Raw genomic sequence first — 14,842 nt, forward strand, 5'->3', positions numbered from 1 at the left:
CCAGAACCATCGTCTGCGGCGCCCAGATACCAAGAGCTCCGAGTATTCACTGAAGCTGCGAAGCTGCCCGGGTAATTGCCGGCGGGCGCCTCCCATGGAGGCAGTGCCTCTGTCGCCCGTGGGGCTGAGAAGACGCACCCTCCTCCGGGTTCCCTCGCCTCACCAGTGCGGGGTCTGAGCACTGGTTTGGGGCCTCCATTCTATATTCATCTAAATTGCGGAGATTTAACTTCACCGGGGTCGCAAAGGAAACGACAGAGTAACAGGCATTCACTGAGATCGTGCACTTTGGCCAAGCCCCCACCCGACCCTGGCTCAGGGGTTTCCTTCCTTCTCTAGTCACAGGGATGAGCACTTGACTAGATTTCCTAAGCTGAAGCCGAGCAGCCAGGCTTCCTTCCGTGGCTTCACGAGGCGCTGATGAGAAACAGTAAAGCCCCAGCAGGGCAGCCCTTCCAGGGGCCCAGCTGAGACGCAGTGCGCTCGGGGCGGCCTAACAGCGCTCTGCCCGCGTCACGGCTTACCGTCAGCCCGCGGCCCTTCGCAGGACGGCCCTCCTGCTCCTCGCTCCTCGGTGGCGCCCCCTGCAGGCCTGCCCCCTCACTTCCACTCCCGGAAGAGCATCAGCAAGCTCACGTGGCGCTGCCGCCGCTTCGCACCAGGAGGCGCGGCCTCCTCACAGGTTACCGAGCACGCTCACCAGATGGGAGCTGTACCTCTTCTCCAGGAAGGGAGCAGCAAGCATCCGAACCCATCGCCAACGCAACATGTAAACTCACACGCATTTTCAGCTTGACACCCTTCATGAGCCAGCATAGTGAGCATCAGTGTTTATCCCTGTATTGTTACCCCTTGTAACAGCTACAGTAACGCAGGCTTGAGGCTCTTCAAACGGTCGTTAAACACAGTCTCACCGCAACCTGCAACTCTGACACACTCGGTATATGAGTATTTCCTCAATACTTCAGAGCTCTAGATCCAGAATGGGCTGATGGAAATGGCAGGTGGCAGGAGGAGTGAAAACATAGCAGCTGATGATGGTGTGCGTACATGTACATTCAGGACCACGGCTTACGTGAGGCGGTTACCTTTTGTCAGTTTATAAAAGAAACTTTACGACCAGTGAGTCCTCCTACCGGACTGTATTCTGAGGCATCTGAAGGCCAGGGGGTGGAGCAGCTTTCTGGTGTGACTAGAGCAGAGCCAGGGAGCCCTGTCTCCTGAGTCCCAGGTCTAGATTTCAGCCCACGTAACGTTCCCCCAAAGAGCCCCAAGTTTGGTCTAAGCTGGTTGTCAACGAATCAAATGGCAACCCTGGCGAGTTGGGTTCCTGTGCACTTCATGATGGAGTGGGTGCTAATGGGGCTGAACTGTGCCCCACGCCAAATCTATGTTGCAGTCCTAACCCCAGGACCTCAGGTTGTGACTGTGTTTGGAGGGAGGATCTTTAAGGCGCTAATTAAGGTAAAACGGGGTACGTGAATGAATGGGCCGCGATTCAGAAGGGCTGACGGGGACACAGACAGCACACTGGCAAGAGGGCTGGACGCGTGAGGACACAGCAGGAAGGCGGCGTCTGCGAGCCTCCGTGAGGCCGCGGAAGAAACCAGGCCTGGAGACACCTTGATTTTGGGCTTCCAGCCTCCAGAACTGAAAGAAAATAAATTTCCACTTTTTAAGCCACCCAATCTGTTTTTTTGTTTTTTATTGGCAGCCCTAGCAAATACAGCGGTCCAGACCGAAGGAAAATGTGGAATTCACATTTTACTTTTCTCTACGATAGAGACACTGTTACTAACTAGGGCTCACTTACCCTAAAGATAAAGCAGCGTCTCAGGGAGCTGAGAGGAATGCAGCCTCAGAAGCGCGCTGGACCCAGGGCCCGGAGCACTGCCGAGGCTGCTTTCGTCTCTGCTTTTCATTGTGTCTCCTTCCTCTTCCTCCCGGAATCTCCCTCTCCTTCTTTCCTAAAACCACCCTGACTCCAGATTCCCGGGGAAGAGACTGGCCCAGCCTGAGTGAGGGACTCACCCCTGGTCGAACATCACGGCCAGAGGCGGCAGGACCCCACGGCGGATGGTGGCCTCAGCCCGGAGGCGGCACTCCCACCAGACAGTGGAATAAGTCCTCCGTAGCACGGAGTCTGCGCCCTCTCGAGGGCAACAAGGAGGCAAACGCACGATGTTCGGTGTGCTACAAGCAGAGCTGCCGATGCAGGGGCAGTCTGGCTACAAATAGCAAAATGAACCAAGAGCAGCCTGAGACCTCATTCAGACCGAGAACTGCTTGCAAATTCATGGCCATTTCTCCACTGAGGATGATAGAGAAGGAAGAGATGCCAAGAATGTTGCTTAGCACCAGTCAAAGCATGTGGACCCATCAGCTGGAAAAGCTGATTGGTGATCAAACGGAATTCCAGTATACAAATGGTGCAGAATGTTCACAATCTCCAAAAAAAAAAAAAAAAAAAGCAATGAAACCTAACATGAATCCAGACTGGTCTCTGGTTTTATATGCATTTGGGAGCCTGTATCATACTCTCTGAGAGGAAGGGGAGGTGGTGGAAAGATTATGTAACGTTTAATTATTGTTCTGGAGAAGAGGTGAGGGTAGAAAATACAGGAAGAACAAACTTTCAAATAAACCCGAATCAGAAAACATGCTTTACCAGCCTGAGTTAGCGCAGGGCAGGGCGTCCTCACAGCTGCCCGGCACCCCGCTTCTGCTCCTGTTACCCCTTCTTCTTCACCCGGCCTGGAGCCGCTGCTGACGCTCCGCCTCCTCCATGACGCCTGCCCTGGCTGAGCACGCCTGGCACTGTGTTTCTCTGACACTGTCTTGTGGGCGCTGTGTTCCCCCTGCAGACCACACCTCCTCAGGGTTAAGGCCCATGCGATGTCCCCACGTCGCCCTGAAGGGCTTGCTCTGTCTTTCATGAGCATTTGCTACCTGACTAGCTGCCCCCAGCTGAACGGAAACTGATGGTCAGAAACCTGCTTGCTGGGCTCAAGCAATCTTAGCGTAATCCGAGAAGAAAGAGAGACATCCTTTTAAGATAAAAACTTTATTTTACAGTTTTATAAAGCAGCTTTACATTAAGCACAATCCATTTACTTTGTATAGAAACAAAATACCTTTCCATCTGCAAAAAATCAAGTTTTGCTGTATATAAAACTAACATGTGCACATTGTGCTTCAACTGCAAAGTCTGTACAGCCTTACAGAGGACCGCCCTTCAGAAGGGCACCCAGTAAACACGTTATTGCATATTTCACACATGGTATATACCCCACATGTACCACGAGGAGAAACCAGGAAGACAGTCACGAGGAGGGTGAGGGCAGCAGCTTTCAGGGGAAGTTCGCGCCCGACAAAGGACAGGCTGGCGCCCGGGAGCTGCGCTTGGGCGTCACTCCGTGTCTGCTCGCGCACGCTGGACGGTTTTTGGATTCAGCCTTTATGTACAACTCCGAAAGGGTCAGACTCGACCTTCATCTGGAAACTTTTGGCTGGTCTTATAACTGAAGTGGCAATAGATTTAATTTAACATCAAAGCTAACTCAATATAAGTGTAAACAACTGAGGCCCATAATCCAGAAACAAAAGAAAAATTAAAAAAAGAAAACAAAACTTGAAAATACCTTCCCCATCCTAAGCTCAGCGTAAGTAAACATTCTGCATCATTGAAAACCCTAGAAACCCTGCAGGTGTTTAGGAACAAAACTGTGACGGGTGGTGCTGGGCAGTGTCTCTCCACGCGCGTCCCCAGGCCACCTGCGTCAGAACTGCCCGCGAGCTTGTTAGAAGCGCAGGTCGCCGTGCTTCACAGGCAGGTTTCCTGCACATCTGGAATCCGTATTTCAATAAGCTCCCAGGGGATCCTGAGGCGTCTAAAGCCTGAGGACCACTGGTCTGCACTGACAGTTGTGCTACAGGTGCAACTTGCCCTCTTGGAAAATTCTGGGATCACAGGAAAAATCAAGTTGCTGTTGCAACATGGAAGGCAGTGTGGAGCCAATAGCCATGAAACAGTAATGCCATTTCCAGACCAAAACGTCTTTCCTTTTTCAGCGGAAAAAGACAGCCGCATTTTTAAGGCACTGATATTTGTCACAGAAGCAGTACCATACTGTTTCCACGGACTCCCCCAATCTGCAGAACCGGCACGCAAACGCAAGGCAGAAGTCTGGATGCTCTAAACCATAACTAAGACGACGAAGTAAAAAGGGTTTCCGGATTGGAGGAAGTTTGCTTTTGAGCACGGTAATCAGGGGAGTCCAGACAGCCCTGCTGAGACGTGTGTGTGTGAGAACCACAAAGGCAGGCAGCTGGGGCTCTCACAACCCACAGCTGTTTCGCTGTGGGCAAAACCGACCTGCGGGCACACAGACGGGGGGGTTCACGCTCTTCCGCGGCCAGCCGAGTCCCGCCTCCAGCTGTGGATCTCCGCTACTGCCCCTCTGCCGCTGACGCCTGTCTGCACCTGTTTTGCTCATTTACATGTATGTTCCAGATTCTAATTGGTGTCGGCAGGCTGCGCTCAATCAGGACGCAGGGTGCGGGCGGGTGCCACCTGGCTCCTGACACACGTCACACCAGCCACACACTGCATGTCAGGCTCAGTGCCCTGAACGCAGGGTCCCATGTTCCTGATCTGTGTGAGTCACTGTCCTGACTCAGTGCATGTCATGCCCTGAAACAAAGACAGCAAAACCACCTCCTTTGGGTCTGACTATCGCCCGAAGTCCCACACAGACACTGCCCAGGGTATGAGGGCCACGACACCTACTGACGTGAGGTATGGCAGAGCAAGAAACCAAAATAAAGGTCTGGTTACACACGCACAGCAAATGAAGCAGCATCACTTCTGTCCAAAAGCTGAAATAATTTACTGGTAAAACCGCAAAGGGAAAACACTGATGCACAGAAGCCACCAGCAGGGAAAGCTGCTGACCAAGAATGATCTAAGGAGGAAAAAAGTCCTGTTGGGATTCTTATAATACCTGACCTAGTATTTTTCTTTAAAGGGAAAAAAAAAATTCCTAAAAAGGCAGCGGTAGTGGATTTATCAAAATTACTAGCTCCTCCCCAAATTTAGGTTTATAATAAAGTTTCCCAAATGTCCCCCTCAAATAGACAAAACTCTTTTGAGAGTATAGTCTGAAATGAAATATAAAATTCTAGACAGGGACAAAAATGAACCACCACAACGGGGGTGGAGGAGGGACAGACTGATTATCAATCCTTTACTGATTGTAGATCGAGTTTCGTAAGACAGACAATGTTTTTGTAATTTCTTGTGCAGTCAACAAGTTTCATTTTAGTTGTGCTTACATTATATAACTGTGAAGCCTGAACACTGGTTGTGTTTTTCATTTACACATTTCAAGAAAAACCATAAATTCAAAAATTTCTCCAAATATATATAACAAATGCCAACAAATGCTCATCAACTCCCAAGAAATTAATGAGCAGAAAAGAAACAGCGTTTTTCAAGCTGCACACAGTCCACTATTCAGGCTACAGGTACATATTTACTGCATTACAGCACATTATTGTTTGGAAGTCTGCTGTCAACATAGACACCCACATTTTAAAAGAGCCCCACACTGAGTTTTGAGGCCAGTGCTGGACAGCTGGCCAGGAAGAGATACTCACGGCTTTCCTTCCCAAAGCGAGAGGAGGGCTCTCTGGGGACTGCACAGGGTGACAGGCAAGGCCGAGTGAGACGTCTTCGTTCAGCCCACTGACTGAACACCTCTCTGCTCTGAATGCCACCTACATTTCTAAACACCCAACCCGTGGAATGCAATGATCTCAGAAGACCGGTTTTAAGGACCATCTGTCATTTGATGTGACCCACAAAAACCTAGTATACAGCTGTTTAAAATGTGCCTGTGCTCTGCTGACACGGGGCCATGGTTGCTACGCACAGCAGAGGCTGAAGGATGATTTTGGTTCTGAGCTCTAGTTGTGCTTTGCCCGGCTGCCTTTAAGGTAGCTTTTCCACCTCTTGACAAATTCTTTGAAGACGGGGGTCTCGTCGATGGTGCTGAGCAGCTGCAGCTGGTTGATGTGGGTGGTGTGGTAGTCCCAGCGGGCCAGGTTGGGGGCGCTGCCGAGCATGAAGTGCCGGAGGTCGTAGATGGTCCCTGAGCCGGTGTCGTACAGGGGGAGCATGGCTTTGAGGGACGCCATGCCGCGCTCATACAAGGACCTCGCCTCCTTCCCGAGCTTCTCCCCTGCGGTTTCTTTAAGGTCGTACAGTCCGATTAAAGAGTACATAAAGCCGTTTAAAACGAAGGAGCTGGGCGTGGTCGGATACTCCTCGTACCAGTCGTGTCTGTTCATGAACACAGCTTTAACTCCATGCTGCTCCGACGGAAACTTGTATGGGGCTGTTGCCCTTAAAGCTGAACTGAGGAACACGTGGTCTCTGGTTAAACGATAGGCCCTGACTAAGGTAGAGATGGCCTGCCCTTGGGCCATGGCAGAGTACCACCCGGGCTCTAAAGACTTGAACCCTTCCCCTAACTTACGCGTCACCATGATCGGCCACCCCCCTTTCTCATCCTGGTTCCTTACCAGCCAATCACTGGCAGCGAAGAACGCAGCCATGTGGGCTGTGGTAGAGATGGTAATGTTGTCGAGGAACCCTCTCCCTTTTGCAATCAACCTAACCACCTTCTTGGGCATTATTTTGGTTGGTTTGACAGCTTTTGTGTTGGAAAGACCCACTCCCTTCCTGAGGTCAGTGACCAGGTCCCTGGTCACCGTGCTCCATGAAGTTCTGGGCCCGATGCCATAGTATATGTCTCTTCCTTTAAAAGCAATTAGCTGGGTGTTTGAGACATAATGTACAGTAAAGAGCTGATTCTTTTCTGTGGTTTCCAAAACCACAGACACACTTCCATTTGTCAAGAACTTGAGGTCAAATGAAATAATAAAATCTTTTGTGTTCCCCAGTTGCAAGGACACACCATCACTGGTTTCTGCAGGGGGAAAACAGACCAAAAAAGACTGGTCAGAATAAAAGCTCTTCATATTTAAAAGCTATTTGCAATTCATCCGTGACAACCACTGACCATACAAAATTAACAGCACAATTATTTTACGTCTCAGATTACTATTTTTTAATCTTAATTTTTACTAAATTAACCATAAACAAATGACAAAATTATTGAGTCCATGATGGCTTGTGAGCATCAGGCCAAAGCTCTTGTCTTCTGGCCTGTCTGGTTTCTATCAGAGGGGTTAATGGCCTTAGCAGCCAGTAAGGTACTGACCAAACTGCCTTTTCTAGATCAAATACTGGCTGCTCAGTAATGATGCCTGTCCTAGCACACCTGTTCTGCAAAAAGGGAAGAACAGCCAGAAGCCGGCTCAGCACATAATACTGCAAGAAAGGGGCCAGAAGGAAAGAATGGTTATACATGAATTTAAAATGCTTACTTAATGAGTATTTCTTGCGTCCTAAGTGCCTCGCACATGTTAACTCATTTAACCACCAGGAGTGACAAGAGCAGTGCTGGTGCTGCTCTTACTTTACGGACGAGACGGAGAACTTAAGCAACCTGACTGAGGCACAAGGAGTTGAACCCAGGTTGTCTGGTCTGGCGGCTTCATAACACACGCTCTCAATCAGCAATTCATGTTGAAAATGATAGGTTTGTTTTCAGATATTTGCAGGAATTGTGAATAAAATTTCTGGAAACTAAGCAAGGGTCTCATGTAGTCAACAAAAGTGAGGAAGGCCGGGGGAGGAGAGGGAAGCGCACAGGGCCTGGAGCAAAACAAGCAACTCTCAGTCCTCACTCTGCACATCCAGCCCCGGGATGTTCAACCAGACACACCTCCTGGAGCCTCAGTTTCTTCACCCATCAAGTGCAGATAATATTACTTGGCAAGGTAATTGCAGGATTCAAAAAAAGGACAGTGGCTTGGAACACAATAGAAATGATGGCAACGGGGGGAGGGCGCAGGCAGCGGGGGAGTGCACACTGAGCGTGCGCCAGGCCCTGGGTCCCATTAAAAATAAACAAACAAACCTCCTCACTCCCTGCCCCCAGTGACGATACTGCTGCTGACGCTGAAGGCAATGGTTCCAGAGGCTGACAAAGCAGTAAAAGCTGTTTTATTTGGCAAATTATCAAAGAGGGAATTTCTCTTGCATGTCCACAACACAGTGACGGCTGACTCTCAGAAAGCTGATTTCCACCAAGAAAAGAAACTGAGAATATTAAAACCAAGCAGCAGCAGCAGCAGCAGGAAGAGGAGGAGGAAGGACAGCAGGACCGCGTGGAGGACGCGTCTCACAGCATCAAAGGTGAGTGTGGGCGTCTCGGTCTGTCCAGAGCTTACATTTCCAAGCACATGCACGTGAACTATGTCATATGATCCTTACAATCATCTCCGGAGGCTGCGAGGGCAGGAATCACTACTTCCAGCCTGGAGATGAAGGCACAGAGGCTCTCCAAGGGTAAACAGTTTGCCCAAAACCAAGTGCTAACTACCGGCAGAGCAGGGACTAGACTCCAGGATTCCTGGGTCTAAGTTCAAAGATCCTGAAGAAGAAACGACCCTGGAAACAGCACCCTCCTGAGGACAACCCGCGGAAGAGCGCTCTCTCTTCAACACAGCTGCAGAACCGGATCTACCTCTCAGCAAGCTGGGCAGTGAGCTGAGGCCCGTGTGCGCAGTGCGTGTGCGCAGTGCGACCGGCTCGGGGTGCCGTTAGCACGCTGAGCTGATTCTTTAGCTCTGCCGACCCTGGACTCTGCCAGCGTGCACGCAGCTGGCCTGGGGCTCTTCCCCACTTCACCTGACGGAACAGACAACTATGCAAGCGACACCAAGAATGAGAAGGTTTTGCTGGACTGACTTATGCATCAAATGATGCCTTGAGTAACTTTTCCAAGTGACTTCATACTTGTAATACGGTAAAAATCGATTTTATCTGAAGGAACGCCGACATGCAGTCACCCTCCCGCACCTACAGTGGAATGGAGTCCGAGGCTCAGTACTCACACCTGAGACCCTGCAGGACTCTGAATGGACTTATGAATCACTGAGGATTAAATTACATTCAGCAGAGACTATCTGGAGAGCTACTCATTCTTTCATTCTCAGGGTACTGCCTCGTTAGTCAGACAACACGGTTAACTATGGCATTAATTTTCACCACACTGGATAACAAATACCCATCTTCAGAAGCCCAAACCGGAGGAAGCTGAAGAACTGCGTTTTCCTCCCAGAGTCCACTCTGACTTTCATTTTACGTATACAAGTCCAACAAAACACTGTGGTTCGCTCAACCGCCTTATGTGTCAATGTAACAGATTATGTAGTTCTTTGAAGAACTCAGAAATGACTGATGTCATGGGATTTAACCTTTTACAAAACTACTGTTGAGTTTCCTAAAATCTTACCACCACCAGAGGGGGTTACTGAGCCACACAGAAGTGACAGCAGTCACAATCCCCCATTTAAGTCAATCGACCACTGTCTTCACAACAATCCCATGAGACAGGCCTTCCAATTCCCACATTACGCACGTACAGAGAGGTTACACGTCCCGTCTAAATCACGCAAAGGATCGGAATGGTAGCAACCACTTTGGAAATACACCAGGGGAGGTTTTGAGCCCTGCCAGAGGGGCCGAAGCTACATGGAGCCTGGGCTGTAAAACACCAGGAGGCGGCTTCGCGCGCTTCCTGTCGCTGAGATCCGCGACTCCTCTCTCTGAACAGGTATTCCCAGAGGCCCCTCCGAGTGTCTGCCTGCGGTCCACACGGCGCACGCACATGCACTCCAGGCGACGACGGACACTGAGCATCTAAGAAGAGTCTTTAAATCAGTGTTTTCACACACAGCCCGAACTGCTCCCAGGCACTTACTCAAAGGGCTCACTACGGGGAGTGAGGCGAGGCCTGACTCAGGACCCTGAGGAACAGAGAGACGAGGGCCAGGCAGGCGCAGTGTGAGGAGGGCGGGCCCCAGAGGCCGTGGAGATGGAGTGACAGGGGAAGGGAAGGGAAGCTGATTTAGCAGAGTGGGAAAGCATAAAATTTCAACTCATTCAATTTAAAAATCAAGTAGAGGAAAAAACCATTATTCAACAACAACAAATGTGCTGCAGACCCACGTTACGGTCCTTTTCTCTAGAAGATTCTGTTTCCTTTCAGGGAAAAAAATTCAAGGCCAAAAAAGAAAAGTCCTATAGCATCCAGCCTGGTCCTCCAGAGCCTCACCTCACTCAGGCCTGTGCTTGTGTGTCCAAGTTCCAGTCTCGTCTCATCAACGGTTCTCTGAATTTATCTCCCGGGAAGCCTGTGTCCTCTACAAAGTCTCGTTTCTCATACCTGTGTCTCAGTCGTCTCACCTCGTTGATCCCTCCCTCCTGTTCTGAGCAGCAACTCCAGCTCACTCTCTTGTATCAAATGCAACTCCAGGCACACCCTCGACTGCAACACCAGCTGCCCATTCCCAGCTGGCCCACGCCCACAGCACAGAGTCCCAACCGTGAGTAGCTCACGGCCCACCGGCGGAGTGACTGCCACCACGCTCTCTCCTCCGTATGCTTAAAACCACCTTAAGAAGTATCCATATCTCTGGTTATTGGCTGCAGAACGGCTGAAGTGAAGGGCCCTCGCTTAGTACAAGGAGACCTGCCATTTGCATTAACCAGGGTGTCCAAAAGTGCGCAGTGAAGGCTACTGCTCTAAATAGGACAGGGGTCAAGAGACGGTTCTAGAAAACTCCCCAGCACCTGAGGAGGTCAAGACGAGGACGGCTGTGCTCCACCTAATCCAGGCCACATTATGAATTAGTGTGAAAACAAGCGCCTTGGAGGCACCCCAGATTGAACGTCTCCTTCAGTCTCATCATTTCTTGCTGCGAATCTCAAGCTAAATATTCCTGAACTTCCCCATGGACCTTCTCACCCAGCCAAGCCTGCTGCTTTAAATAAGCAAAGGTGCTCATGTACTGGAATACCCCAGAACGCCAGAGGAGAAAGGGCGCTTCAGTCACAGGATGAAAACCAAAGGTCACCCGCTGTTGGCACGGCATCAAGCACCCCTCAGCCCGTCACGTGAGGCCATCCAGGGTGAGCAGGTCTGCACTGTGGCTCCGAGGTCTGTGAATGACACAGCCCCCCACAAGGGACAAGGTGAGCACACAGACGAGGTCCCATGACCTCGTCCTTCCTTCACTTGCCAGCTGGCCAGGCTGGTGGGAGGACGAGTCCTGCTCTTGACAACATTTCCTACAGAAAACTAAGCCTGAGGTGCTAACTAAAATTATTTCATTGTCTTTTAAAGTAATGAACTCATTAATTCTCATGGATATTGATTAGCGGAGAAAAATACATTACATTCAGTTAATGAGACTGTCTCAGTAAAAGGGGAAATGCTGCATAAAGTTAATTTGATTTTATAAAAGATTTTATTAATGAAATGTTTTATACGAAGTTTGAAACAATCTAGTACATTAACAAAGTCCAACACAGGAAGCAGGCTTGGTTGGTAATGCTGTTTTACCTTGAAAAAAATAAAAAGCTCTGGTAAAAAATAGGCAAAGGAAAGGATGGTTTCTCTCTACAAAGAAAAATTTCTACCTCAGTGCAAAGCAGTTTAAAAATTAAAGAAAGAATCTTGTGCTTAAACATTAAAGCAAACGAGAACCTCGCTCCCGGGGGCAGAGCCCTGGAGGGACAGACACGCGCAGCACCCTGATGCTTACTGTTCAGTGGGCGGCTCGGCTCCTCACGCAGTAGACAGCCCTCGTACAACCTTGAATCTTCCAGCTGACCCCTTTTAGAGGTGCCACCTGGGTGGCGACACCATCTGTTTCTCTAGCCAAGGAATACCAAGGTCTGCTGATGTGTTTTCAAAACCATAAAAATACTTTAAAGGGAGAATCGGGCTTCACAAACCACCGTGAAGTTCAGCAAACACGTGTAGCACCTCACTTACCTGGAGCAATGAACTGTTTCACGCTGGTGAACCTGGACTCATCGGCCACGCTTGCCACGAAGCAGCCCGTCGGCACAGTCCAGGCACCGGGCTGGCTGTCTCGGTCCCTCCCTTCTGCTGTTTCGTACACCTCTACGCGAGGCGGCTTCTCCGTCAGATTCTTGCTGTAATGACTTAAGCCATACTGTGCAATCTGGATTGGGTAGAAATAGCCTTGAGGCCCCCACTGTGTAGATAAAGGTACACCTACGGAACAGAAACAAAACCAAACCACAACCAGACGTTTATAATCCTATTCTGAATACTCCTCCTCGTTTACTTCCAGGGGATGTTACAGGCTTATCAGCAACTTTTAAGCTTCCTTATTATACTGTTTTCATAATTACGAAAAACGAGCACCAAATTAACCAGAAATGAAGAGCAAAATTAAGTGTTCGTTTGCTCTAGTCATTTGTTGACAGACAGCAATGCAATGTTGAGGATTATCTCTTAAGGACCAGTTTTTTATGTCACTTTTGCTCCTAGCTACAGATGTCATATTTCATAGTTCCGTTTCATACACTGAAGTTTTACACAATTTAAATACAGGTAGCTAATGTTACCAGCTTTATTCTAGAAAATTAAACCTGAGATTTTCTTCAACATGTGCACTTAACAGTCAAGTCAGCGGCACACTCATCTCTCCCTCCAGTGCCAGGACGTGTCTAGGAACTCTGTCCTCCGACGGGCAAGGCCTCTGTCTAAGAAGCCAGGGGTGACTCGGCAGCTCACAGGATAAACACAGCCTGCAACTCTTTTTCATGTTCTCCATGTCGGAGCGTAATTCTTGAGAACAAGGACTGTTTTTTTTTTTCTAATGAATTAAAGTTGTATATTTAACCACAGACTCTTGAAATAATTCATTAATGAATTACTTCTTGTAAAGCTGTAAGCAAAACTTTTAAATGCTAGTATTAGAGCTTATTTAGGTAATTTCCTGCACTGGAAACACAGTGACACCACAGTGCACAGAATACCGTGCTGGTGCACCACGGCGTGCGTGCTGAGAGAGAAGCTCCCACTCGCAGTGCCCCCAAAACTAACAAGCGACAGGTGGGCACGGATGAAACTGGGCCCCTACAAAACCATACGTGTTTCTGCTACAGTTTCAAAATACTTCAAGGAATTAGAGACCACACAGGCTAAGAAACCTAGGACAAGCTGTTTAACACCTGTGCTCTTTCTCCAAGGGGGGAGCTTTTTCCTCCCAAATCCAAACAGAATTATCTTCACTTAATAAGAGGAGGTTTTATAAATCTCACTTAGATGGGTAACAGCAATAATAATGTGCAACTGGCATAAGAACTGACAGACTGGTCAATGGAACAGAACAGTAGGTCAGAAGCATGCTCTGGTTTCTAAATATTTCAGTATAATGATGAAGACTACACCATGGATCAGTGGGGGAAAAGAGATTATTTCTAAATGTTAGGGGGAAAAAATCTAAAATTCGGCCCTGACCTTGTACCATTTACCAAAACATAAATCAATCTGGCTGGACTGAAAAATGTGAAAAAACAAAACCATAAAACTACTAGAGAAAATACAGATGGACAGCTGACCATGCTACGGCAAATGACTTTCTAAGCATAAAAGGAAGAATTTTAAAAATTCCTAAGTTTAATAAATAGAACTAAAACTTACAAAACCAAGCACACACAAGTAAAATGAAAAGACAGCAAATTAAAGAGCGCGTCTGTAACAAATGCCGACAAGGCGTCACTACCCTTGCTGTACAGACAGAAGTCCTCATGAGTGTGTTTTCAAAAACCGAAACACTAGTCACGTTAGAAAAAGGGGGAAAGAACACTGAGACCACTTTGTAATGTTACAAGCGTGTGAAGAAGACACCTGGCCTCGCTAGTTACTGCAGAAGCAAATTATGAGATGCCTTTGTAAACGACAGGCTGGAAAAGAAGGCTCCATGACGGCAGCGCCGGGTGACAGGAGCACCCGCACAGCCGGCCTCCGGGAGCCCGAGAAGGGTCGACTTCCTGGAGAGCAGTCTGGCAAAGTAGACTGATCGGCACTACCTGACATGGTAGTTTATTTCCCAGGAAACTACTCCGAGAATACAATTAAAATAGCGACTGGTCAACTATGAGCAGCTACACTGCCGTGTGCAACAGCAAAAAACTGGAGATAACTGTGCAACTAAAGGGAAAGGGTCCAGACGTGACCCACATCACGGCATGTCCTCAGTACGAGTATTAGTCATTAAAATGCTGAATAAATATTCAACAGCAAGGGGAAACAATCTAACATGTTGAATGAAAAAAGGAGAATACAAAACCGACTCTACAGCATGACTCCCACTTGTTTAAAAATGAACACCTACAACAACAAAAAGATTAGAAAACACATCAAGATATTAACAGTGGTCATGGGTGCTTTTTACTTTTTTTCCGCATCTAAGCACCTATTAATTCTATACATTTAAAAATTACAGGGAAAAAAGTGGTTCAGTGATGGGTATCTTTGAAACCTCTAACAAACAATTACCCTCCTGAATGCTGCACAACAGCATTACAGCTTTGTTAAAACATATACGAAGATATAAAGACCTGAGAATATACAAAAATGGTGGTAATTAAGTGGTAAAAATGTGAGTGACTTTGGCCTCTTCCCTCTTCTAAACATTAAGTAAAGATACCACAAAAAAATTAGAATATTAAGATACTAAAATCACCTTTTATAACAAAATGAGAAAAGTGAAATAAAAGCCAAACCAAGCAACCTTACAACACACTAAGTTCCTTCCTCTGATTAAATGATGTACTTTAAAGCCAAATTCAGTTTGGCTTTCTGAGCAATCCTAGGGTTGAAAT

At 48.1% G+C, this 14,842-nt stretch overlaps 1 protein-coding gene across 1 annotated transcript in view; it reads right to left on the reverse strand.

The window, feature by feature from the left end:
- Positions 1 to 3,048: 3,048 nt before the first annotated feature.
- Positions 3,049 to 14,842, reverse strand: part of GLCE (glucuronic acid epimerase) — a 54,494-nt gene continuing 42,700 nt past the window's right edge. Inside the window, exons 3-4 of the mRNA XM_074354361.1 lie at positions 11,976 to 12,221; positions 3,049 to 6,992 (exon numbers count right to left, since the gene is read on the reverse strand). Of these exons, the coding sequence (XP_074210462.1) occupies positions 5,968 to 6,992; positions 11,976 to 12,221 (1,271 nt within the window). The 3' untranslated portion in view covers positions 3,049 to 5,967. The remainder of the gene's footprint in view (positions 6,993 to 11,975; positions 12,222 to 14,842) is intronic.

This window comes from Camelus bactrianus, chromosome 27 (assembly GCF_048773025.1).
Source record: "Camelus bactrianus isolate YW-2024 breed Bactrian camel chromosome 27, ASM4877302v1, whole genome shotgun sequence".
NCBI lineage: Eukaryota > Metazoa > Chordata > Mammalia > Artiodactyla > Camelidae > Camelus > Camelus bactrianus.